The following is a 25,689-nucleotide window of genomic DNA, read 5'->3' on the forward strand; positions in this document are numbered from 1 at the left end:
GTAAGTATTTATCATTACAAAGTATTTATAATTACAAAAGACTGGCCAGGCTTCCCAGGGTATCCAATCAAATAAGCAGGGCACATTTCTGTTTATAACAGAGCATGGCTGTTTATTGCAGCAGTCCTGGCTACAAACCTCCGAGGCGAATGGTGCCTCTGGGGCTGGCCAGGGGGTGCTTCCCAGGCCCTTGTGGGGCAGTGTGGGGAGGCACCTCTCTTTGCGGTGGGGGACGGCTTAGAGACCAAGGGCAGCAACTTAGAGATCGGGGGACAGCTTAGAGACCAGGGAGGATGAGGGAACACTCCACAAGGGGAGGGTGTTGGAAAAAGGATGAGGGGCTGCCAGCTCTGCAGGCAAGGGGTGACATAACTGGGCTCCCAAGTCCCACAGGGGTGCCGCAGAAAGAATATAGTTTGGTCAAGGAAGCCATGGACCCCAAAAGGTTGAAAACCTCTAATCTAGGCTACAAATATTTATTTATTTATTTATTTATTTATTTATTTATTTATTTATTTATTTAATCAGACAGACTTATATACCTCTTGATGGTAGGGAAAAACCTCAAAGCGGTTTACAAAAATGATTAAACAATATTTCGTTGTAAGAACAATTACAAAAAATAAAACAATATAGGCAGGGACTTGCAACTTAAGTACGTGTATAGATTTACAAACACATGTGTAAATATGAGCCATCTTCCAACTATCCAAAGAGCTGCCCCATGGAAGATACAGCAAGCTTGTTTCCTGCTGCTCCAGATGGGAGGATCGGAACCAATAGATGCAAAATACAAGAAAGGAAATTCCAGCTGAACATTAGGGGGGGAAACCTTTCTGAGGGCAAAAGCTGTTCTGGCAGTGGAACATTCCACATATGACCTTGGAAAGTGGTGAACTCTCCCTTCAGTGAAGGCTTTTAAGCAGCAGTTGGGTGGCCACCTGTCAGTGATTTCTTAGAATTCCTGTATTGCAGGGGGTCCAGTGTTTCCCAACCTTGTGCCTCCAGCTGTTTTTGAACTACAACTCCCATCATCCCTGACTAGCAAGACCAGTGGCAAGGGATGATGGGAATTGTAGTCCAAAAACAGCTGGAGGCACAAGGTTGGGAAACACTGGTATATGACCCTTTGGGATCCTTTCAACACTGTGATACTATATGAAAGAATAGGAATTTTTAAAAGCACTCAACAGGACCTCCGAAAAGTTTGAAAGGTTGCAGTTCCTCACTAAATAAAACCTACTAATTCTACTATACCTCTTGGGCTTCCAAGCAGTTTATACTTTGCAAACGCCAAGTTACTAAACATTAAAATATAAAAAGACATTACTAAATATTTAAGGCTGGTAGCAGCTCTCCAGGGGTTCGTGCAGGGGAGCTTCCCAGACCTTCTGCACGCAAGGCAGATACTCTGTTTCACAGTGAAGGCCCTTCCCTACAATATTGCTTGCATATGTAGGATGATAACCCTTTGCTTCTAGCATAGTGAATTCCCCCAGGCCAGTAAGTGAGCCCAAAGGAAAGATTTGAGATCAGAAGGTTGAATTCAGTAAGCCCACAACTTAGGCAGAGTTAACTTGTGCCCATTTACAGGCTTGGCAAAAAAAAAAAAGTTTTAAAAAATGGAAAGGGGGTGGGAGTACAAGAAATAAGATTTTGGCAATCCTATCCTCCATTGAACCCAATTTTGGCTTTAGGTGTGATGCTGGCTGGCTTTCCCCCCAATGCAGAAATAAAATGGTGCAACAACATCATGGGAGAGGTGTTTCCAGCTGTCTCAGCCCCATGCTTTTCGAAGCCTTGTAGGCAGCTTCAGGAGAGGGATTGAAAGCAACATCATGAGAAGGGTGTTTCTAGGTCCAAAGTGAAATTGTCAAGCCCCTTGCCATAATTAATGTTATATTTACAGTACTGAAATATTGTGGGGGTTTGTATGCTGTTATATTTGCTATGTTGCTGTTTTATGATGAAAGTGGGGTTTGTTTGTTTTTACTGTTTATTTAAGAAAGGCCACAACCAATGACACTGAAAATTATCATAAAATTTATTAGCATCATCACAGGAATTTTAAAAGTGGGGTAAAAAACCAGCAGAGTTAGAAGTTTACAAAAGGGGAAAACAGGAAGAGGGGAGAGAAATGTCATTCCACAGGAGAATCTCTCCTCCTCCTCCTTCCCAGAAGTTCTGTTGAAGCTTTAATTGAGACCCACTTCATTCTGATGCATTTTAAAAAGTTAAACGAAAGAAAGAAAGAAAGAAAGAAAGAAAGAAAGAAAGAAAGAAAAGAAACCATGCCCCAGGCCTAAAATGTCACAAAGCTATGGTAGCAGAGTGGGTATTTTCAGAAAAACAATGGTGTATCTTCATCTGACACCCATCAGAGGCAGCACCAGGCCATTCCCTCAGATTGCAATACCTCCTCATGCCCAGATCCAGAAAAAACAACACCCCAGACTTCCAAAAGGCCCAACTTCACACAATCCTTTATAACCTGAGCAGCCTGGTACCAGCAAAACAATGCAGGCTTTCCTCTCCCACAAAACTGAAAGACCCACTCGGCCGCTCTCAGAATCACTTCGCCAGCTGACAGACATTTTGTCCAATATTGTTTTTCATCATTCCCCAACCAAGGCCAGCTCCGGTCGCAAAGGACAAAATAGTGCAGCTTCCCATTCCAGTTAAAAAAAAAGCTGACCAGAGTGGCAGCTGAATCAGACTTCAAAGCTGGTGAGTGGGAGCATCTTCTGCTGCAGTTGAGGGCAGCAGGCTAGCTTATGGGATGTGGAGCTGGTGGCCCAGCACACCCAGCTCAGTCCATGCCCACCTTCACTGTCCTCTGCCTGAGATCCTGTTCTCCACCCCTATGTGAAATTCCTAGTTTACAGAGGCAAGCAGGTGCAGAAAAGTTATGGAAACAGCTATACAAAATCATGGCTCTTCCCTGCCTGCCCCTAGCAGTTTGAGAAAAGCTCGATATTACTTTGGCTTGCCTGGGTGCTTGGTATGGTTATGTGGTGGCGAAGCAAGAACATGTGCATAGAAGTTGAGCAATCCAGACATGAGCTTTCAGGACAGCCTGTTGGCGCCAATGTACAAATGGCCAGCTTGCAGTAGTGGAGGGGACCACATGCAAGAGAGGCAATAGGAATTGATGGCATTCCTGGGCTGGAATATGAGGATCCACGGGCCTGGCTAAAGAGCCTCCAGCCCACCAGGCCTCCCTCATTCATCCCACCAAACCACCCCCTACAGGGCATCTAAAGGCGCACTGGGGCCAAAGGGGGTTTGCAGTGCAAAGCACAGTTCACAGCGCTTTGAAAAATGCTGGTATCAGCAGATTGTCAGGGCTGGCAAAGCATAGCACGTGGAGTTACACAAGGCCCAGAAGATCGGCAGAGACAAAAGTGTGTTTCTGCCAATACCTCCCATGCCATACTGCTGCCTGCTCCCTGGCTCAGTAGACAAGAGGTAAAGGCACCAGAGGACACATAGGTACAGCAGTGTATGCACATGCACACTGTGGCATACACTAGCATAGCAGTCTCACACTGCAAAGTTGAGTAATGGCACACTTGGGCAAAAAAAAAGGCTGGTCAACTATGTTAACACTATGTATGGGAGGGCTAAAACCACAGGCTCAGCATCAGCTTCTGAAACAGATTATGAAGCTTGACACCAAACTTGTAAGATTTGAGCTCTTTCTCCCTGCTGGAGTAACTTAAGACTCGCTTCAAAAAAAAATCTGCAGCTCTGATTTTGAGAGAAAGGCAAACAATTCCAAATACAGCAGTTTACAAGTTATTTTTTAAAAAAGAAATCTGTTCCAGTTGAGCTCTGATCAATAGAAAAGCTACTTAATAAGCAAAAAATGAAATAAAACCACACATACATGCTCCTTGCACATTCCCCCTCTCCCACCCCAGTTTTAAAAAGACAATACTTGTCATGTTAATAGTTGTGTTTAACAAAGCACCAAAGGCTTGCGGGTGCAGGAACCAGCACAACCAGGGCCCTGCCCAGACATTGTCAGGTATGAAAGTCATCTGTTGAAAATCATTTCAAAAAACTAAAATTTTCAATACAAGAGATTTAAAAGTCATTTTGTTATGAATTCAAGACTCAATGTAGAAATCAGCATCTCTCCCAAACACACAGTATTCAGTTTCATAGCAAAAGTCATTCACACGCTCTCTCTCTCCCACAGACATAAAAATCACGAGAGGCAAGAAGAGAGAAAGAACACCCACACCCACACTGAGAAACTTACTATGTCAATAGAAAAAGAATTATTGCTCAGAACTGTGTTTCTCTAGGGCATATTTCACATGAGTGAGAGATGTGCTTGTGATTGCAAGAGAGAGAGACAGGCAAAAGAAGTCAATGCTGTTAAATGAAGCTTCTCTTGCCTTTTGGGAGAAAATCACAACACAGGCTACATCCCTGCCTAAAACATGGAAAGGCTGGGACGCCTTGCTTCTCTGGATTGTCATATAAAACAAATACCACTTCCGCCCCACTGAGCACACTTTCACTCTCATGATTTCTCAGGAGTGGATGGCAGCAAATGGTGGCGAAATTAACATCCCCAAATGGGGAGATGTCCTGGGTAGAAGTACAAACAAGAGTCAGCGATCCACTCTGTACATGCAGGTGGTGATAGAAAGGGGTGTTGGGCATTCTTCCAGTATCGTTTGAACCTCATCTCCCTGGAGGGGGATACAGGCAGGAAAGGAGTTGCTCACCCAGTCCCAAGAGTCTTGCACAGATCAGTATCTGCCAATGTGGCCCTTGCCATGTGGAAGTGCAAGAAGTGCTACTCTCTTTTGACCCTTCACAGTGTTCTTGGGAGAGGTAACTTAGGAAAATGGGAACCTGCCTTATACTGAGTCAGACCATTGGTCTATCAAGCTCAGTGCTGTCCACACTGACTGGCAGCAGCTCTCTATGGTTTCGGACAGGGACTCTCTCCCAGCTCTACCTGGAGATGCCAGGGACTGAACCTGGGGCCTTCTGCATGCAAAGCAGATGCTCTACCACTGAGCTACAGCCCTTCCCATTCCCCATTTCTAAGTAGAATCCATAATGGGGTTCTCAGCCCTCCTGACTATTTTAGCATTCTTGGGGAGGAGAATTAAATTCCACTGCCCCCAAGCTGAAACCCAAACCATTTTTATTTGACTGCCTGAACCTTTGCTACCAATGCAACCAATCAACTGATCAACCAACCACCACAACCAAACAGAGCCTCCCACTCAAACCACCTCGGCTTGGCTAAGCTGTCCATCTGGTGCATCAATGGCAGCCTCAGCATCTCCTTGCTAAAATACAGCTTCTAAGTGAATGGTCCAATGTGATTCGTTCTCTGGATTTACCACTTTTCCAGAGCAGTGGTAAGCATCTCATCCTGCCCCATCCCACCCCACCCTGACACACACACACACACACACACACACACACACACACTCCTCCTCTTCTCCTAGATTAGCCCACCAAGGCCACAGGTTGCCAAATTGTGGCAATGTCCAAAGAGTCAAGGTTTCCTGGAAAGGCAACAAAAACGATGCTGAATGTTGGCCTTAGCAGAAGAGTTTCACGAAGCAGTTCTGACAGTAGGGCTTGTCATTCTGCTCCTTGAAGGTTCCTTTGTTGAGCTGCTTGAGACAGAAGGCACAGACGAAGTGCTCAGGGTGAAATTTCTTGGCCATTGCAGTGATGCAGCGGCCTGTGATGGGCTTCTGGCAGCCGGAGCACAGCGAGCCGCGGCGCTCGTGGTAATGCACCTCGCAGTAGGGCTGCCCGTCGTGTTCAAAGAAGCTGCCATTGATGAATGGAGTAAAACATTCCTGTGGAGGAGGAGGAGAAGCAAAACTGCAATCAGGTATCAGAGATGGAAAAACATGGTGCTAGTAGCTGAGGGCAGCTCCAGAGCTCAGCTCTGGAAAACCACTCACGATAAGAGCATGATAAGAAAACATCTATAACAAAATTAAGAACAGTTGTAACAAAATAGGTCATCCAAAACAGAATAGTTTTCATCAGGCATCTGTCTTAAAGAATACAATGATGGTGGCTGCATTATATCAATAAGCAGGAGTTCCAAAGTACAGTACTGTCACACTGATGGAATAAGGTATCATTTTTGCTGTTACAGATAGGCACTTGTGGATGCACTTATCCTCCCGCTTCAGAGCCCTCTAGGGTTGCCAATCTTTCCAACCCCCCAGGCATATTTGCAAACTGGAGAAACCGTTGTGAGCGTCATGCAAACACTGCAACCATGCACACTCAATGCAACCATGCACACTCATCTTCTACCACCACCAGCAATTAAGTTGTTTTAAAGCCTCCTATTGTCTGCAATGTAAGGCTTCTTACAAGCATAATTTCAGCAGGAGAAAGAAGGAACCCTGTGGTCATCAAGAAAGGCCTCCGCTGGCACTTGTGTGCCTGAGAGCACTGCATTGGTGACCCATGAGTTACACCAAGACTGGTCAGGATGATAGCTGTCCTCAGCTGGCTGAATGGAAGGGAAGGGGAATGAATTCCTGAAGTGCTCTTACCCGACAGACAAAACATTCAGGGTGCCAAAGGGTATTCAAGGCAGAGATATAGTTTTCCAAGATAGCCCGGGCACAGCCTCCACACTTAGGAGCAAACATGTCAAAGTAATCCTTGCGACAGTAGGCCTTGCCATCCTTCTCGTGAAAACCTGCCAGGGCAGAAGGGTAAGCAGCAAAAAAGGAAAGAAGAAAATTAGTATCTGCCTGGCCTTTTTATTTTAGGAATTTATAAAATGTTTTTCCAAATCTGAATGTGGAACTCAAAAAACATAGAAAACATTCGATAAAAATGAACAAATTTACACCCCAGAATTACTGCTGTCATAAACAGAAACAGCAGTTTAAAAATTACACATATTTGTATGTGATAAAAAGTTGGTGGGGGGATAGAAAGGGGGGAAAGAAGAAAATAAATAAACAAAAATAAAAGCCTAGACATAAAAGAAAGCCATCACCAAAAGTTCCTAAGAAATGGAGAGGACCATCAAAGCTGGAATCAACACTCTTCATCATCAGGCTACTGCAAATGTGCAATCTGGTGTGCATTTCCCTGGGAGTAAGCCCTGCTGAATGGGGTTGGGCTTGCTTCCATGTAAACATGAACAGGATTGGACTTACCAAAGAAGCAGCCTATTGGGGCTGAGAACAATGCGGTTACACTACACTTCCACTTCCTGGGGAGCAAGGCTACACGAGTCTATGCAATCCGAATGTCGGGGGGGGGGATTGTGTTTGCCTGTGCTAAGCTTATTTATGCATGCCCATTACTGCCAGTGTCTGCAACATGAAGTAATGACTTGCAAGGGAGAAATGGCAAATCTGAGCTGAAATTCCACTCGCAGCACTTGAATGTCACCTCACAAGACCTCAAGCTCAATACCTGGGAGACAGTTTACACATCTGAAAATAAGCAAGCCATGCAAGCTGTGGATCAGCCTTCAGGGACCATACCTTCTGGGCCGAAGAATGCTCCGCACTGGGCACAGAAGAAATGCTCAGGGTGCCATGTCCTATCCAGCGCCGTCACCACTTTCTGATATAAAGAAACCATAAACCATGAATGAGTAGCCAAAACTTAAAAAAAAAAAAAATGCAAGGAAACACGGTGAGTGCATTTCAAGGAGAGGAAGGGAGGAATCCTCTGACCCTGGGAAACTGGACTATTAACATCCCAATACAGTGGTACCTTGGGTTAAGTACTTAATTCGTTCCGGAGGTCCGTTTTTAACCTGAAACTGTTCTTAACCTGAAGCACCACTTTAGATAATGGGGTGCTTCCGTGCCGCCGGAGCATGATTTCTGTTTTCATCCTGAAGCAAAGTTCTTAACCCGAGGTACTATTTCTGGGTTAGCGGAGTCTGTAACCTGAAGCATATGTAACCTGAAGCGTATGTAACCCAAGGTACCACTGTAATGTGATCTCTGGCTGGATTAAGCCCAGAATTTCATGAACATGCATTTCCGATCTCGATCTCTCTCTCCTGTTGCCTTTGGAAGGTCAATGAACTCCCCAGCAGACAGATAGACATCCTGGGATGTGTACAGAGATTAAAAAGGCTGATTGCTGTGGTATGTCTGCTCATGGGCCCCACCCATGTAGAACACAAACAGATGAAACAGTAAGGCATAAATGAGGATAAAACTAAGAAAAAGAGAATGGAGTGCGAATATGTAGGTGAACAAAAGTTCTTCTCCTCCCTTCAAGCACAAAATTGGGAATATAATTGATCCCTCTCCTTATCCCGCTGCAGTTTTTCAATACATCAGTTGTTGTGTTTAATGTGGCATCTAAAATCTGCAAATATGGCCAAGGATACAATCAAAGCCTGTTGTTATGAATCAATTCTAGTTTTCCATATTTTGCACACCCTTGGGTAAAATATGTCCGAATTACAGCCTAAGAAGTTGCAAGGGACCTCTTTACTTTTTACCCTGGATTGATCCTGAGATTCCTCAGGATCTTCCTGCCTGCTTTCCTGACAAGCTATGCCACTCCCTCCACCAAGACTGGTTTCTTGGTGGCAGAGTGGAACTGACAAACCGAAGGGCATGAGCATCACCACTAGGAATCTAGAGAATTGCATCTTGCAAGTAGGCGAGGGATGTGGCAATTTAACTAAGCGGCATCTTCTGTGCAGTGTCCACTCTGAACCCTAGTTCAGTGCCAGTAAAATTGGCAGTCATAAGGGAGAGGGGGGCCTTTTCCATAGCTCAGTGGCATAGCACCAGCTTTGCACTCAAGAGTGCACAAGTTCATTCCCTGGTCAGGAAGGGCTGCAAGTATCCCCTGCCTGAAACTCTGAAGAGCTGCTGCCACTCATTGAAGCAGTGCTGAGCTAGATGAACCAGTGGTTTGACCTAGCATAAGGCTCCTATGCTCCTTCTGGTGAGACTGGCGGGTGAGGTGGGGAGAGAGACATATATGGGATTCTATGGTTATTTAATCTCACTTCTTTTACTTCGTTTTGACAGATCATCTCAATTTATTATACAGTGGTACCTCGGGTTAAATACTTAATTTGTTCCGGAGGTCCGTACTTAACCTGAAACTGTTCTTAACCTGAAGCACCCCTTTAGCTAATGGGGCCTCCCACTGCTGCCGAGCTGCTGGAGCACGATTTCTGTTCTCATCCTGAAGCAAAGTTCTTAACCAGAGGTACTATTTCTGGGTTAGCTGAGTCTGTAACCTGAAGCGTATGTAACCTGAAGCGTATGTAACCCGAGGTACCACTGTATTTACAGAATCCAGCTGTTTCACATAGAGTAGTACCTCGAATGCCTCCATTAACAAGCATTTCGGAACCCGAACGCCAAAAACCCGGAAGTAAATGCTTCCATTTTCAAACGCACCTTGGAAGTTGAACGGCTTCTGCTGTGTGTTTTTCAATTTTCTCAATTGAATTTGCAGGCAGCCCTTTCCGCCTCGGTTTTCAATAGTTTCGAATCTCGAAAGGTCTTCTGGAACGAATTACGTTCGAGAACCGAGGACAATGAGGGGGGATCCCATTGCTAACACCCAAGCTAACACTAGAATGGTATCACTCAACCTGCCACATGGGGGCGTCTAACTCCTAGACTCGCTGTTCCCAATGTGTGTGTTGCCAGTCTCCAGTTGTGTCCGACTAGAGCATTTCCATATAATACGAAAAGTAGCCACGTGTAAGTAAATGTGGAAACTGATGTAGCAGTGTTGACAACATGAACCCACGACATTGCTAGGAGCTCACTGGCCATTTTAAGGGAAGCCCATGCATGTATATAGGCAAGGGTGAAGAGTTCCACCCTCCCAGCAGCCCAAAGGCCATATTCCCTTGGGGAAAGTAGCCAGGGACTGTATGTATAATGGTACAAGCACATCCACATGCACACCCACCCTACCCATTCATTCACACACCCAGTTCACTTCATTTCTGTGCTGTGCAATGAGAAAGAGGCAGTAACAGTAGCACTGTATTTACTACGGAATGCAGAATTTGTATTGTATTTTTTAAAATGTTATTTTTGTTGGGATGCGGACAGGTATTTCGGTTGAAATATAAAGCATTATAAAAGTTAAACAGATAAATGATACACAGCAAGCAACCCATTAAGAAAGCAATCTCTTCCTCCATGAGCAGCTCACTCCACCAGTCAGTGCATTGGCGTGGTTAGAGTGTGGAACTAGGACATTGGTGTGGTTAGAGTGTAGAAAACCCCACTCAGCCACGAAGGCAACTGGGTGACCTTGACCAGTCATTCGGTCACAGTCTAACCCAGGGGTCAGCAAACTTACTGCACCTTGGGCCGGTGTCTCCAGCGCTGATTGCGCAGTAGGCCGGAGAACGGAGGAGCGCGTGCCCATACGCGTGCGCACACACTATTTCCGGCGCACTTCCGTGTCAGAGGAGCACCGGAAATAGCTTGTGCGCATGTGCACAGGCCTCCTCCAACCCGGATGTACACCGGAAATAACGCTTGCGCATGCACAAATAACGCTTATGCATGCACTCAAGCTATTTCCGGTGCTCCTCTGACACGGAAGTGGGCAGCCGCACAGTGCAGCGCCGGCAAGAGCGGGCGGCAGGGTTCACTGCGGGCCAGATAAACAAGTCCCTTGGGCGTTATCCAGCCCGTGGGCCTTAGTTTGGGGACCCCTGGTCTAACCTACCTCACACAATTGCTTTAAGGACAGGAGGGGGAGAACTTTGTGTGCCACCTTTAACTCCTTGGAGGAAAGGTTGGGGTAGAAAAGTAGTAATAAAATAAATACTCTAAACCTTCTCGCCTTGTGATCTTATATGCACACAGAGATCAGAATTTACAAGATTACAGCTCAGCAATGGAGAAATTAATCCCTGATCAGATGGCTAGCACAAGGATTGGGGGAAGATTATGAGGAAGGGAGGTTTAAAGGTATCCTCCCCCATGAACCCCAACCCCACTACTCCGCTGATTAGAAACTGCAGTTCAGCAGCATGGGGGTATGGGCAGGGCCTGTGGAGTGGTTGTTGGGCTGGATGCAGAGGAGACCTACAGGCTGGAAGTGGGCCGAAATCCCCCACTGTCATTTAATTTTCTAAACTACAGTGACTGGGGTGGGATTACTGTCACCCACTGCACAAGCAAATGAAATGTGTGCATAGCTACGGGATCGGTAAGGTAGAAAGTGTAAGTTTGGACAGCCAGAGGAATAAGACCACATAAACGCCATGAACTCACATCCAGGATAGGACCGTTGCAGTAGTAGCAGCGAGGAGAGAAGAGGTTGTGATAGTCCTTCTCGCAATAGGGCTGGCCGTCACGCTCAAAGAAGTTACGTGATCCTATCTCCTCCTGGCAGTGGGTGCAGACAAAGTGTTCAGGGTGCCAAGTCTTCCCCATCGCCGTGACAACCTGGGAAAGAGAGAGGAAAAAACGGTCCTGGCTCCAGCAGATGCTCCACCTCTCAAGTATGGGCATCATATGTGTGACAAAGACATCAAAAAGCACAGAGTCTAGAACAAATGAGAGAGAACATTCTACTAACAGGTGGATCCCTGGACTGGGGTAGCATGAAAACTGAATTACCTATCATCTCAGAAGAGGGCAGTCCCTCATGGGCAGGGTAGAGGTCACTGGAGGAGCTTACAGCGTACCTAGCCAGTGGATAAATAGAGTACTTCAGTTTCTTCAGCATCGCCAGTCCGTTCATCCATATGATTTTTTAAAGCCCTCCCAGTTGTAGCTTGAGACTCTCAACAAGTGGGGGTTGTCCTTGACACTCACCTGTCCAGCAATTGGCTTCTTGCAGGCTCCACATACACCTTTGGCAACCGTTGCTACCCCGAGTTTATGCAAGTCTGACTGGAGGCTTCCGAGCATGCTATCCAACTGGCTGCCGGGCTTTGGAGAAGTCGTGGATGGGTAGTTGTTCCCACCTTTCCCTTGGGACATGAACTGCAACAACAGAGAGTCAAAGCAGAGACTATTAAAGTTAAGAACCATGCTAAAGTTCTTCTCTCCCTGTGGAAGTTCGCTGAGCCACCTCCTGCCTCCATTAACATATAACAGAAAGGACAGTGTAATTGCAGAAGCTGGTGAAGGGATCACAGTGAAGGCTAGGATGAATGGTTTCCAGCAGTTTTGTCAGAGCAAGTCTCCTCGAATTAACAGACCCATGGATTAGGTAGTTACAAGAAAAGGCTCTTCCCATAGGCAGATTAAAGAAAATGAGAAGGCTGTTTGAGCTCAGAGCATGCTTTCAAGTTTCCCAAGGTAAACACAATAAAACCGTATTCCTAAATTAGATTTCTCTGCCAGTGCCACAATATGCAAGACATCCACACAATGACAATTCCAGCTCTAACATCAGCCAAAGGAATGTGTGACTTGGTTTAAGATCGTGAGATGTTACACCACAGTGTACTTTTGATTATAACACAGTCTACTGGTGGACCACTTCTCTTCCTGCCACTCAGCACTGGACCATCCTGCTTCTAATCTCTCACCATGGCAGCACCTCTTGACCAAGCTACTGACATGCTGGTTGTCACCTTCCACAATTACGCCGGCAAGGATGGCGATAAGAACACCCTAAGCAAGAAGGAATTGAAGGAGCTGATACAGCAGAAGCTCACCATTGGACTGAAATTGCAGGATGCAGTGATACAGGCATTAATGAAAGATCTGGACCGCAATGGGGACCAAGTGGTGAACTTCTAGGAATACGTCACTTTCCTGGGTGCCCTGGCAATGATTTACAATGAAGCTTGAGTTCATAAATGTACACCCCAGTGGAGTGAGGTGTCGTGGTTCAGGATTATACCTCTGTAGGCAGTTTCACGTCCAAAAGAAATTAAGTTTTGTAAAAAAGAAACAAAAAAGCCAGTCTATTGGTGTAAGTCCTTCTGTTCCAATTAACACATGGGGTGCAGGGAGGGTTGGCAGATGGGAAGCGTGTGCTGTTCTACAAGTCACACCTCACACTTACAAGAGCCTTTGATCCTCACATGTGTACACACTAACTTCGCTATATGTTTCTAGGGTTAAAGCAGAGATGAGGAAGCTTTGGGCCCTCCAGATGCCATTGAGTTACAACTCCCATCATCTCTTAACTTTGCTTCGGATGTTTTATTGTTTTTACCAATTTTGAAATTTGGTTTTATTTTATTTTTATTTGTATTCTTATTACAGAAAGGGTTTGACACTTCAGGGGAAAGGGCAGCATGTAAATTTAATAAAACAAATAAATTAATCAAGCATCTAGGGAACATCAGGTTGGTGAAGGCTGCTCTGTGTGATGCCAAAGGACACAGAGTAGGTATTAGTCATTTACATAGCAGAACTTTTATTTATTATATTTGCATTCCCCATTTATTATTTACTGATTATATTGGCTATCTAACTTTTCCTCCAGGGAGCTCAAGGTACGACATGCATCCCCTGCCCCATTTTATACTCACAATAACCCTGTGAGGTAGGTTAGGCTAAGAAATTGTGACAGGCCGACGGTCATGCAGTGAGCTTCTTGAGTAGGTGGGGATTTCAACATTGGTCTGCCAGGTCCTAGCCAAACACTCTAACCACTACACCATATTCTTCCATGAATGAAATCAAGGTGCTATAAATACAAGTCTCCCATCAAGACACTGAATGGGCTCAGACCTGCGTAGCTTCGAAAAGGTTGATGTATAAAATGTTTTCAAACTATTCCTCCTGGACTTTTTACTGACTTGGTTAGAATGACAGGTTTACATGCAAGTCTGCAAATATTAGTAGTCTGTTTGTTTTTTACTAGCCCACCTGATCACACATGTTAGTTAGTCATGGCCTAAAAGAAGAGAGAGTAAGCCAGATTTTGTACATCTTTTCCTGCTTGGTTAACATGTGGTCAGTTTTTACTCGCCACAGGTGACTGGTGACTGATAAGACTGGGGCACAGCATGCTTTCTCCCAGAAAATCATTCTACTTTATTCCGGTGACATACATATGTTCAAGCAACACAGCAAAAAATAAAGGACAAGTCCTAACAAACATATATTCTCTTCACTGGGATTGTTAAATATATTTGAGCATTTGATACCTTGTTTAAAAATGCCTCGCTCAATACATGCTGGGAAGACATTCATACTTTTTACTTGGTAAACTGCATGAATGTTTGTTGCTTCTTCTCCCATTCTCCAGCCACTAAATTCACGTCCTTGAAAAGGTCATGCCACAAGCTCTCAAAAATCATGCTGGTTTTAAGAGACCAACTGTTGCTTCCCCATACTAATTAGAAACAAGCAGGCTGAGCCTTAGGAAAAAGCACAAAATTGCATTTCTGCGGAAAACTTGCAATTTTACCAATGCAAGAATCAAATCTATGCCAAGAGAAGTGTTTCCCACACACCATGCTACAGAAAAAAAGAGAGGATGCCCTGCCTTCTCAGGAGTGGGAGGACGAACGGGAAGAACTTGGGAGCCCCATTCCGGAGGTGGAGCATATGAGACCTGAAAAGCATAATTCACAGTGAGTGCTAGCATGCTGAAGGCTGCAGTGATGTGAGAAAGCCAGCAGAAAGGCCACTGGATGTGGATTCAGGGAAAGTCCTGCACCCCAGTCCTAGCTAAGTCATGAAGAGCTAAAGAGTCCAAACCTTCACACCTGTGAAATGGAAATAATGGCTGTCCATTAAATGTATTACAAAGGTGTGTGAGATAAGGAAAGTCTTTCTCGACTTTATACATAAGGTTTACCACCCATAACCTGTATGCAGCCTTTTTTCTACAGTGAACTGGAACTGATCATTGCCCTGGGATCCTTGCCACTTGATGGAGAAAGTTGAGCACTCAGCTATGTGGCATACAGGTGGTTCTGCAGCACTTTTAAAAATAAAAACGCCAGCATGGAGCAAGTATGCAACCATACTAAAACCGTGGAGCATAAGGATTCGTAGGAAAAGCTCAGATGCTCCCAAAAACCTTTGAACAGCTCATGAAGGCAGAAGAAAACTGCTTGCGCAATAAGTTTCTACGGGCCACATAGGGACACATAGTAAGCTGCCTTACACAGACTGCTTCGTGCATCTAGCTCAGTCTTCACCCAACCACTGCCCGCAATGTGGGCCACACACTATTCCCTTTGTGGCACTACTCCCAACTCCACACACATGGCAGAGTGTACTCATGTGTACTCAGCACCACTATGAAAGCTAAAATGTGTTTTCTGTCCAAATAGTTGCTCTTCACTGTGAGCTCAGAATAAGCTTACGCCCAAACATTCAGTCTAAGAGGAGGACCCCCCCCCCAAAAAATGAACAACCTTGTATCTGCTGGGCTCACACTGGCACTATTCTAGTAAGTCAGGAGCCCAAAGAAAAGGAGACCATGCCTGATCTGGTGGGAAGAATGAATCCTCATCCGTTTGGCAACCAACTGACACCACCATCTTGGGAGGAGAGGCCACTTCAACTGGTTCTGCTGGGATCTGTGCCTGGGAAGGGGGGCATTCCTCCAGAAGCATTTCCCACTGGAGCAGAGGGTGAGGAGGTGGAGCTGATGGCACATAGCGCAGCTGGGGAACGTGCACAGATGGCGGTGGTGGCGGCGGCGGCAAGGGAGGAGGTGGTGGCGGAGGGTGAGGGAGTGGAGAAGAGAAGGCAGCCTTGACAGAGGCAGCCTTTGAAACGTCTTTAGGAAACTGTGGTGGGGGAGAGGGTGGAACAGCAATTGTCCTTCTTAGAGGGAGGGGTGACTCTGCAGGAATTATAACCTAGGAAAGAAGCAGGAAGAAAACATAAACAAGTCCAGAGGCACTTAAGTCCAGAGGAATTGCATTGACCAAGGAGAAAACATGAAATGAAAGAAGTGACCCACTTCTGAGTGTAGAGCCTTAGTCTGGCCGCAAAACAAGCAGAAATTATAAAAAAACTAATGCAATAGTCAAGTATAATCAAACGTGAGGGGGAATAATAGCCAGAATCTGCCTTTATGCACTTTCAATCTGCAGAAACATATGTGGCAATGAAATCATGTTTCATTTAGTAAAAAATTGGAATATTGTTCTACCTCTGAGTGTGCCATACCTACAGAACAAAAATTAATAGATCCAGGGTCCCACACTCTTCATTTAAAATGCCTTCCAGTGAAAACGGGCAAGTTCCCATGTTCATATAGAGGGATCTAGGTCACAAGCCAGCATGGAAAAACAGTAAGGGTGATCTGAGTCATCTAGACAAAAAGTAACTCTCCAGTAGGTTTCCAGCAGGTTTAACACTCAAGACACACTAAGACCTTGCTGTTAATCATCTGGCTAACAAACCCATCTTGAATCCCCTTGCTTTCTCCTGGTGTTCAACGAAACACTGGTGATCAGGGACGGATTCTTACTCATATAAGAATTCTGATGGCACATCTGTACTTTTCTCATTTCAGGAATTGCATGTGCTCATCTGCCACTCCAGAAGCTTGAGCTTGAGCTAGTCCCTGAGCATCCAGCATGGCTGATGCACACAGTAAGCTGTGAAGCTTACACAGCTGGCTGCTTCTCTTGAACCAAGAGGGTGAAAGGTAATTCCTGAGCTTCTCGGTGATGTGGATTACCTCTCCACACTTTGAATGCTAACAAGTGCTGTATGGATGTGTTCTAAGCCATTTTCAATATACCAGATAGGAGACTCCTGGAGGAGAGACAAGAAAACCCACAAGGCATTATGCTCTCTACCTTTTCTACCTGCTGACTACCATCTTGCTCTTTCTTCTGTGGCCTGGAGATAATGATGACTCCCTCGGTCATCCAGTTGTCTGGGCTTCTCCACTCCTCCTGTTCAGGTTTGCTGATGCCCAACCTGTCTTGCAGTTCCTCAATCAAGCGGTCTTGGGAGACCGTCTTGTGAAATATGGCTGGGCCCAGCTTGCGCCGTGGCGAGAGATCGCGGCACATCGGGTGCACGTGGGAAGTCTCTTTTGTCTGCTTGATTACAGATTTTATCTTAACAGGAGGGAAATGGCAGTTTCAGTACAAGAGCTGCAGTGGTAACAAAAACACAGGATGCACATGCTTCAAGCTCAAGAACGGTTAGTGACCAGGAGCAGGAAAAACAGCAGCCATTGCCTCTTCAAGGGGAGGGATGAAAACAACAACAAATCCTTTTGGCTCATCCCCAAGCAGCAAGTCAACCTTGAGCTAGGTCTTCCAAGGTCAGCCATGCCAGCTGAACAAACAGGACTGATTACAGAGAGCAAATAATTTGTTGCAGTAGGGGAAGGGCCATGGCTCAGTAGTTTACAAGCTCTGCATGCAAAAAGGTCCCTGGTTCAATCCCCAGCATATCCAGGTAGGGCTTGAAAACCCTGAAACCCTGAAGAGCTGCTCTTGCTAGACAGCATAGAAAATACTGAGGTAGCTGGACCAATGGCCTGACTCCGTGTAAGGTGGCGTCCTATGTTCCTAGGCCAAATGTGCTAGATCAAGTGTTAGGAACAGCTTTAAAACACCACAACCAATGGCAATATCTTCATGCACAATGCACTGTAAATTCATGGAGGCACTGGACTATCCCGCACTGCCAGCTAAGTGAAAGCATCAAGACGTACAGATTCATCAAGGTGTGAAACAACATGAGACCTGCGGGTATAGGGCGGTATACAAATTTAATAAATAATAATATTCATAATAATTCCATCGGTAGGAGAACAGATGCAGCATCAAAACAGTCTAGGTTATGGTGGTTTGATTTTCTTGTAGCTTGACCTTTTGTAGGTAATGTTCCACTACACCAGTTGCTCAAAACAAATAATCTAGCAAGTGGGTTGCTGTTAGGAAGAGATCCATTGAGCTCTAATTGTTATAAGCTTCCAAGGCCCTCTCTCTCTCCAAGCCACACTTTCCACTAAGAAGAGGGATGAAAGCGGCTGGTATGTCTTCACAACGTTATGGGAGCTGAGCATGGGGGCCAATGTGCAATGGGTTGCCAAAATAAGTTGTTTCCCTGCAGCATTTTCCCAGTTCACAGTCCCATGCAGCTGCTACTAAGTCTCACTTCAGAGAAGCATGCAAAGCAGCTTAATTCAGAGGGCTCAAAAGCACACCATGCACAGCCAAATGAGATGTACCGGCAGAAGAAATCCACACTAGCTCACTCGCCACTACATGCACTTTGATGCCTGCCTGGCCTGACGTAGAAATCCTCTCCACAGGAATCTTGCAAGAAGGAATCAGATCCATTTCCTCTTTCCAGGCATTTCCCGTCAACCCTGGAGCAGCTGCTACGCAGGAGAGTGGCTCTTTCCATTCACTCGTCGGAGCACTCTGAAGGCTGTTTTTCCTAGGCATCCTCTCTGGACCTTGCTTCTTCTCAGCAACATCAGGACAGCTGCTTGCCCTGGCTGGATCTTGGACTTCAGTACCATGCAGTATGTTCTGGCCCAAGTGGCTTCTGGTACCTGGACAGTTCTCCCATTGATCAACACTCAAAGGACCAGGTCTGTGCATTGTTGGCACGACACCATCTCCCTCTGATTGTAGTCTTGGTGCAAAGTGAGATGCTTTAGAGTTGTTCAGACCATCCAAATCTCCTTTGTTGATGCCAATCCCTTTGTGAGCATCAGCTGTTGGATCAAACACAGGTTCCAACTCTTGTGGCACTGGCACTTTCACCTTGCCACTTATGCAGGAGTTTGAAACAAGCATTGTTGCAGCCTGGGTTTCATCTCTCTGCTCATCCCTCCAAGGTCCTTTTGGCTCTGCATGCCTCTGATTCAGGGTTCCTACATCAGAATGAATGGGCAATGACTCCGCCTTGGAAAATGAGAGAAGTTTCACATTGGAAGTGGACTCTCTGCTTGGTCCGTCTGAGCTTGTGAGAGTAGCAGAGGCCTCTGGGTGCAGTGGCTCAGTCCAGAGTCTGGAAGGGGTGATGAGAGATTGCTCTTGAATCACAGCGGTGACTGGGCTGTTGCTTTCCTCTTCAATATGGAGTACCTCCAGTGGGAGAGGTGCCAGAGGGGACAGAACACCCTCAGAGTGGCCCATGGCTTGCTGCTTTGAGGTAGTCAGGAAAGATATACTAGGAAGCACATGGGCTGCATCTGAGCCAACCGGGCCAGGAAGTAGCTCCAGGGAGGGTTCAGAGATCAGTGATATGGTAGAAGAGGTCTGTGAAAAGATAAAGAAATGTGGGAGGGGAGAAAGGATGGAAACAGAATTGAAGGAAGAGGAAGAAGGGGAAAGGAGGAGTAGGGAAGTGATGAGAAAAAGGAAAATGGCTCTAACCTAAGGCTAGCCAGAAAGAACAAGAAGGCAGAATGGAAATCTGGAAAGGGTGCTGCAGTTTCTTACAATAGGCAGCCATCAAGCACTGTTTTGTCTCTGTCCTCCCCTCTTCACAGAACTAGGTCACTCAAGTCGGTTATACCAGAAACCAACCCGGAAGCCAACAATCACTTGACATAACTGTGACACACGAGCCGCAAGCTTGCTCAAGAAGCCACCATCCCCACCACACACAGACACACCACTGCTTGCTCAGGTAGCAATGAAAGTGAAGGTTTGGAGACCTGCAACAGAAGATTCAAGGGACATGCTCGTCCTCATGCAACTGGATCCACAAGAAAAGAGATATGGCCCAGAGACTAAATCCCTTTAAACCAAACAACAATGCTCTGTTCTGAATCCACATGTTCAGTCTCACGTGCACAACAAACTTTAGAGGGAACAATGAATGCCCATCATTCAGGAAGGGGAAGATCTGACAAACTTATTGACTGCAATTCAACCATTTCTTTAACTAGTACTGCATGTTTGCTGACAGTTCAGCTTCTCAAAAATAATTGCTTACACGGGGGGGGGGGGGGAGAGAGATATTTTTAGCTTTTAGGTTTGCAATTATGAATTATTTTGTATCTTATTTTGTTTGCAATTATGGACTATTTTATATCTTATTTTAATATTGCTAGTTATGCTGAATTTCTTGTGAAAATCAAGCAGGCTACAATTATCATTGTTTTAAGTTAAAATATCTCTTTTTACTGTTAGTGCTGCTGTTGCTTTTCTAAATCTGAAGGGGGAGTGGCACAGAAGACAGCAGCAACCAAACTAATCTATCAACAAAATGGGCATCTCTTTTTTGAAAAAAAAAAAGAAACAAGAACAACAAAAAGCACCAAGCTGTTCTACGCTAGTTGCAAGACACACAAGAGCACAGAAAAACATAACTGTGAGCTGTCAGGTGATTAGCATGGGGAAGCAGCAGGACTGTAGCTAGGGGGTGGTGAGGTGGGTCTGCACCAGGGGCGCAGATGAGGGTAGGGTGCAAAATAAGCTTTAAAATATGTCTATAAATAAAAATATTGATTATTGTCTCATAAGAAAAGGTTTTTAATAGGGGGTGAATTGAATGGGTTGGGGTTGGAGGAGAGGCGGAAAGAAGAGCTTTCTAAGGCTAGGGGGTGCAATCTGGATGATTCTTCCAGGGACGCAAGATCACCTAGCTACGGCTCTGGGAAGCAGCTGAGTTTCTCGCAAAAATACTACTACTTATATATTTTACTTCATGTCTCAGGGTTCCATAAATGATAGAAACTCACTCTTTTTTAAATAAAAAAAATGAAAGCTGGGGATCTGGGGATTATGGTTCATCTCTGCAAGTGCTCAGATCCTGAACCTCACCACTCTCCTCTGTATTCACACTTTCACAATCTCTCACCCATGTTCTGTCCTCATGTTCTGCACCTCTACCTACCTAGCCTACTGCTTTTTCTTTTACAGCACCAAATGAAGCTCACACTACTCTCACCAAAGCAGGTATTATTCTTGAAGCCTGAACCTATCCTCTTCTCTCTCTCTCTCTCTCTCTCTCTCTCTCTGGCTTCTCCCCCACCCCTTATCCAACAGGCATGTCTGTCTCTTCTGCTACTTCTCAGGCTGTCTCCTCTATGTTGTTCTTGGCAAGGAGCCATTCCATCCCAAAAGCTGCAAGTTCCTATGTGACATGTGTTGTAGTTCTTGCCCCCCATTTGCTAGGTAAAATGTGAATTTAACACCTCATAACTTTACTTGTAATAAGTTGTTTTTCATCAATACAGAAAAGGACAACGCTCCTACGACTTCCTTGGATTTTTCACTGAATTTAAATCAGCAAAAAGGGAAGAAAGAACTGAAGGTTTGCTACGTGCACACGGAAAAGATCATGAACAGGTGAAAACTGCACATATTGAAACTGTTCTATCCCAGACTTTTCTTAACAGATTCTTTTGGACACTCAACAGAATGTTCCCACAATGGCATTATCATGATTTTGTGCTGAACTATGCATGTGAAAGGCTGTCATTGACTCCCTCACCCTTGTGAATAGGAGAGATGAGATTAAAAATACCAGGAAATAAGAAGAAAAGACAGTAAACTTTTTCAATATGCAGTTACTGCAGCAAGAATTTTATTGGCCCAGAAATGGAAGCAGGAGGAAATACCGATGATAGAAGAATGGAGAATGAAATTGACACACTATGCAGAGTTGGACAAATTAACTGGAAAAAATAGATATCTCCGAGATCAAAAGTTTATTGATGACTGGGGGAAATTTGTGGATTATCTGAAAAGTATATGCGATGTGCAAACAACGCTAGTGGGGTTCCAAGAAGCACTGTGAGTTATAAGATGTATTGTTGGAAAGAAATAGAAGTGGGAGGGAAGACAATGGCAATACAAAAATAAGGAATGCGAAATAGAGAGATCAATATGGATGATTGTCAGAGCAGCTGAGGGAAGTCAAAAAAGGATTAATTTGTTAAAAATTGAATATAATTGTATATTTGTGTTGAAAATTAATAAAAAATTATTATTAAAAAAGAGATTAAAAATACCATTCTTAGTGGTATCTTCTTAACATATATTTTAATCTATTTTTAGTTTATCACTGATTTTATTTTTTGAAATATTTGAAATACTTGTTTTTAACTGTTTTTAACAATTATTTTATTATTTTAAAAATGACTTCCAGGTTGTTGGTTTTTTTGTAATCAAGCAATTCTGGTTTTGCATTAGTGCACTTGCTTAGAATTTCTTCTCTCCCATCCTGTCTTTTGGGTTTATTGGGGGCAGGGGGCAGGGGGCAGGGCTGAGTGTTCCTGCATATTTAGCAAGGTATGCATGAGATGTGCAAACTAGTATACGGTATGTGTGACTGAAGAAACTGTATTTCCTTGAAGAGACAGCTCAGTTCTGAAATCAGTGGAAGAAAAAGAATGTGCTGTGTACGGCTCTTGAGGCATGCCACGAGGGCAAGAATGAATCCATGCACCACAGACCCAAAAGTCCAGGGTCTTAATAGATGTGCCGCCAGTGTAGAGATCGCTCTAAGACACGAACACCCAAAGGAGGAATGAGGGCTGGTCCTTTATGCAGCAGCGTGAGGAGAGGGGTTCAGGAAAATAAAAGTGGAGGCGACACACTGACAAGTGAGTGGGACAGGAAAGAATGGTATTGACTGGGTACCTTGAAGTCGGAAAGTGAAGCCATCAGCTCATCCAGTTCTCTTGTGGCTGATGAGGCAGATATGCGAGTCTGTTGCTGGCTGGAGGTGACCCGTTGGGGGCTGCTCATCTCACCCTGATTCACAGTGATAGCTGGACTAAGGGAAAGACAGAAGACAATCAGACACTGCTAAGAAGAGGGAGGTGGCCATTTCTTCCCAAGGACACGCAGCAAGGCTTCCTCCCTGCCTCCCACCGAACTGTTTTATCCACAATCTTCCTGCTTGTATCTGGCTCTTGTCACTCAGAAGATAAAAACTTTGGATCCTTTTGGAGACAGGTACACTCTCCTGTTGAGGCATGCATGGGCACAACTATCCATTACGTGCAGATCTGGGCCTGGTTTGAGGATACACGAAGCTGCCTTATACCAAATCAAACCATTGGGTTCATTTAACTCAGTAGTTAGCTCATCTAACATGGATTGGCAGTGGGTTCTAGACGAGGTTTTCTCCCAGCCCTACCTGTAGATGACAATGGTTGAACATGGGACCTTCTGCATGCAAATCAGCAGCTCTATCACTGAGCTATGGTCCCTTCCCCTTCATAGGAGGCTGCCTTGTACAGAGTCAGACCATGGGTCCATCTAGCTCAGTACTGTCTACAGCTACTAGCAGCAGCTCTCCAAGGCCTCTCCAAACGCTACCTGAAGATGCTGAGAGTTGAAAGAGAGCTACTGTATGTAACAGAAACAGAGCTACTCTCTCTCAAACACAGTACCTTCTAAGAGACACTTCCATCGTTTCCTCTGCCCTCAAGCCTCTGCATCTTGATCTTTTAATTAATGAAAATTAATTAATTAAAAGTAATTAATCAAAATTTTCTCTATCTTTAATTAAAAATTTTCTCTCTTTTTCTTTCTTCCTCCCTCTCTCTCAACAGTCATAGCTGCGGAACCTTGTTGCTTTCAGCTCTGGAACATGTACAAAGCCCACCTTTCTCTTCTTCCTGAATGATGTAATGCTCTCGAGCACACTCATTATTTGCTTGCAGTGATTACTGCAACACTTCTCAGCTTTCCGGTTTCCTCTCAGAAACCTCTTTCCTCCCTCTTGAATTCTGCAGCTTACTTAACCCATTCTGCTCACACAATATGCTCCCCTTTCCTCTACACTGGCTTCCTTTTTCCTCTCTCTAGTTAAGCTTCCACTATTGACCTCTAAATGTCATCAGTCTCTTTATCTTTTTTCTCAGACCCACTCTTGTAAACTGCAAAATCACACCAATCCGTTCCCTGGTTGCGTCTTTTCACCCTTGCTGCTCCTGCTCATGAGAGCACTTCACCTCTTGGTGAAATTTGTTGACCCCTGACATAACCCATGGGCCCCAGTTTTCCATTTCTTCTTTGGAAAGAAGTTCCCCTTCTCTTTTGAGGAACCAGAAACTGGCCCATATTGCATTCTCTGACGTGAGACACCACTGCTTCCTGCACCGCCCTGGGATTATAGTGGGAAGGGAGAAAGTGGCCAAGTTGTTACTCACACTGGACTGGGCACAGAGCTTTCCAGTTCATCCAAAAGGCTCTCCACACTAGGGCACACATCCTCAATGCCGTGCCCTCCATTCCGCTTGGGCTTCTCCTTCGGTGGGGTTGCTGATTGTGTGTTCAAAGAGGTAGTGTTCTCTGGGACACCGTAGTGAGATCCAGTCCCACCAGGCAATGAAGGGCTCCTAGTGGCTTCATCTTATAAGCAGAAAGACACAGGCAAATGGTTTTTATTCATTTTATTTATTCAAAAGGAAATGCACGTTTGCTTGCTTGTAATAGAACCAACCTCTAAACAAGCAATCAAACAAGATATCTAAAAGATAACTCAGATCAACAGTAAACTTTAGGGAGATTAAAGAACATGTCAACATTTTCTGTGTCTGGATAGGCTTTGCTTAAAGAAAATGTTTTCAGTAGGCTGCAAAAAAAGGACAATAAAAGCATCTGCCTGGTGTAAATAGGCAGGGAGCTCCGAATTATAGGTACTGTCATGCTAAAAGACCCATTTGCTACAAGTGCAGAATGAATATTATGTGGCACTTCAGTTCCCTGTACTTTAATTCCTCAAATTATAACTTAAGGGCTACTTGGGGACCACCAAAATGTGTGTCTTCTCCAAGTCTGCAGGCATCTCAGTTACACTGGGAGTCAGAGCGCAGCATGTGCATGGGGCAGGCAACAGATCCAGGATCAGGGGACAGGAATTTGACTCCCGCCATCAAATTTACCTATGGTTGTCCTGTGCTGCCAGAGCTATTGCTTCCTACCTGGTGCATAGCCACTGGGAGGGTTGTGCTGAACGGCATTCAGTTCCAGTAGCAGTCGGTCCAGTTCTGACAGGTTATTGCCTAGCGAAGAGCTCATCAGGGTGGGAGATGGTTCTGCAGACTTCTGCTTGTTGGGGAAACTGGTGTTCAAGGGATCAAAAGGAAAGCGAATCGATCACAAATCTTTTTATTAAACCTTGTTAAGCTACTTGCATTATAGGTTTGCAGGGATGGTTGCTGCTGTTTTTACTTCTATATAAACGCAGTTCCAAGTCATCAAAAGTGATAAACCCCAACTGGCTTACAGTGGTACCTCGGGTTAAGTATTTAATTCGTTCTGGGGGTCTGTTCTTAACCTGAAACTGTTCTTAACCTGAAGCACCACTTTAGCTAATGGGGCCTCCTGCTGCCGTTGCGCCGCCGGAGCACAATTTCTGTTCTCATCCTGAAGCAAAGTTCTTAACCCGAGGTAATATTTCTGGGTTAGTGGAGTCTGTAACCTGAAGTGTATGTAACCCGAGGTACCACTGTATTTTCATCCCATTTGAGGTTTTACTGTTGAGCTGGCAACAACGAGGGCTGATGTATCTAGAGCTCTACATGCAAGGCATGGGCTCCACAACAAAGTTATAGCCCTTCCCCAGAATATACCTGATGTGGAGCTCTCTCTTATTTCTCTCCTCAAAACCTACTGGGGTGAGGGAACATACAGCTTAATTCACTTGTCTGTATATGTAATTGTTCTTGCCGGCATCCATCCAAGCTCCTCCCCGTCACCTTTGCTTGCATTGCACCTTAAAGAGCCACTCTAGCCTCTAAGAACCATCACCATGGAGCTGCAGTCTCTCTCTCTCTCTCTCTCTCTCTCTCTCTCTCTCACACACACACACACACACACACACA

General features: G+C 45.0%; 1 protein-coding gene across 5 annotated transcripts in view; it reads right to left on the reverse strand.

Moving 5' to 3' along the window:
* Positions 1-2,020: 2,020 nt before the first annotated feature.
* The window catches only part of PXN (paxillin), a 62,286-nt gene continuing 38,617 nt past the window's right edge, over positions 2,021-25,689 (reverse strand). For 3 of the 5 annotated variants that reach the window (XM_083716997.1, XM_083716998.1, XM_083716999.1), the window contains 8 exons: positions 24,787-24,926; positions 24,013-24,214; positions 22,493-22,628; positions 11,805-11,975; positions 11,259-11,432; positions 7,512-7,593; positions 6,561-6,709; positions 2,021-5,843 (listed from right to left, as the gene is read on the reverse strand). In XM_083716997.1, the coding sequence (XP_083573123.1) occupies positions 5,577-5,843; positions 6,561-6,709; positions 7,512-7,593; positions 11,259-11,432; positions 11,805-11,975; positions 22,493-22,628; positions 24,013-24,214; positions 24,787-24,926 (1,321 nt within the window). In that variant the 3' untranslated portion in view covers positions 2,021-5,576. Of the gene's footprint in view, positions 5,844-6,560; positions 6,710-7,511; positions 7,594-11,258; positions 11,433-11,606; positions 11,675-11,804; positions 11,976-14,442; positions 14,512-15,391; positions 15,773-16,723; positions 16,991-18,169; positions 19,157-22,492; positions 22,629-24,012; positions 24,215-24,786; positions 24,927-25,689 lie in introns of all 5 variants that reach the window. The other 2 variants (XR_014558991.1, XM_083716996.1) reach the window with 2 other exon arrangements.

The sequence above is a fragment of the Podarcis gaigeae genome (assembly GCF_964106915.1).
Source record: "Podarcis gaigeae genome assembly, chromosome: 16".
Classification (NCBI taxonomy): Eukaryota; Metazoa; Chordata; class Lepidosauria; order Squamata; family Lacertidae; genus Podarcis; species Podarcis gaigeae.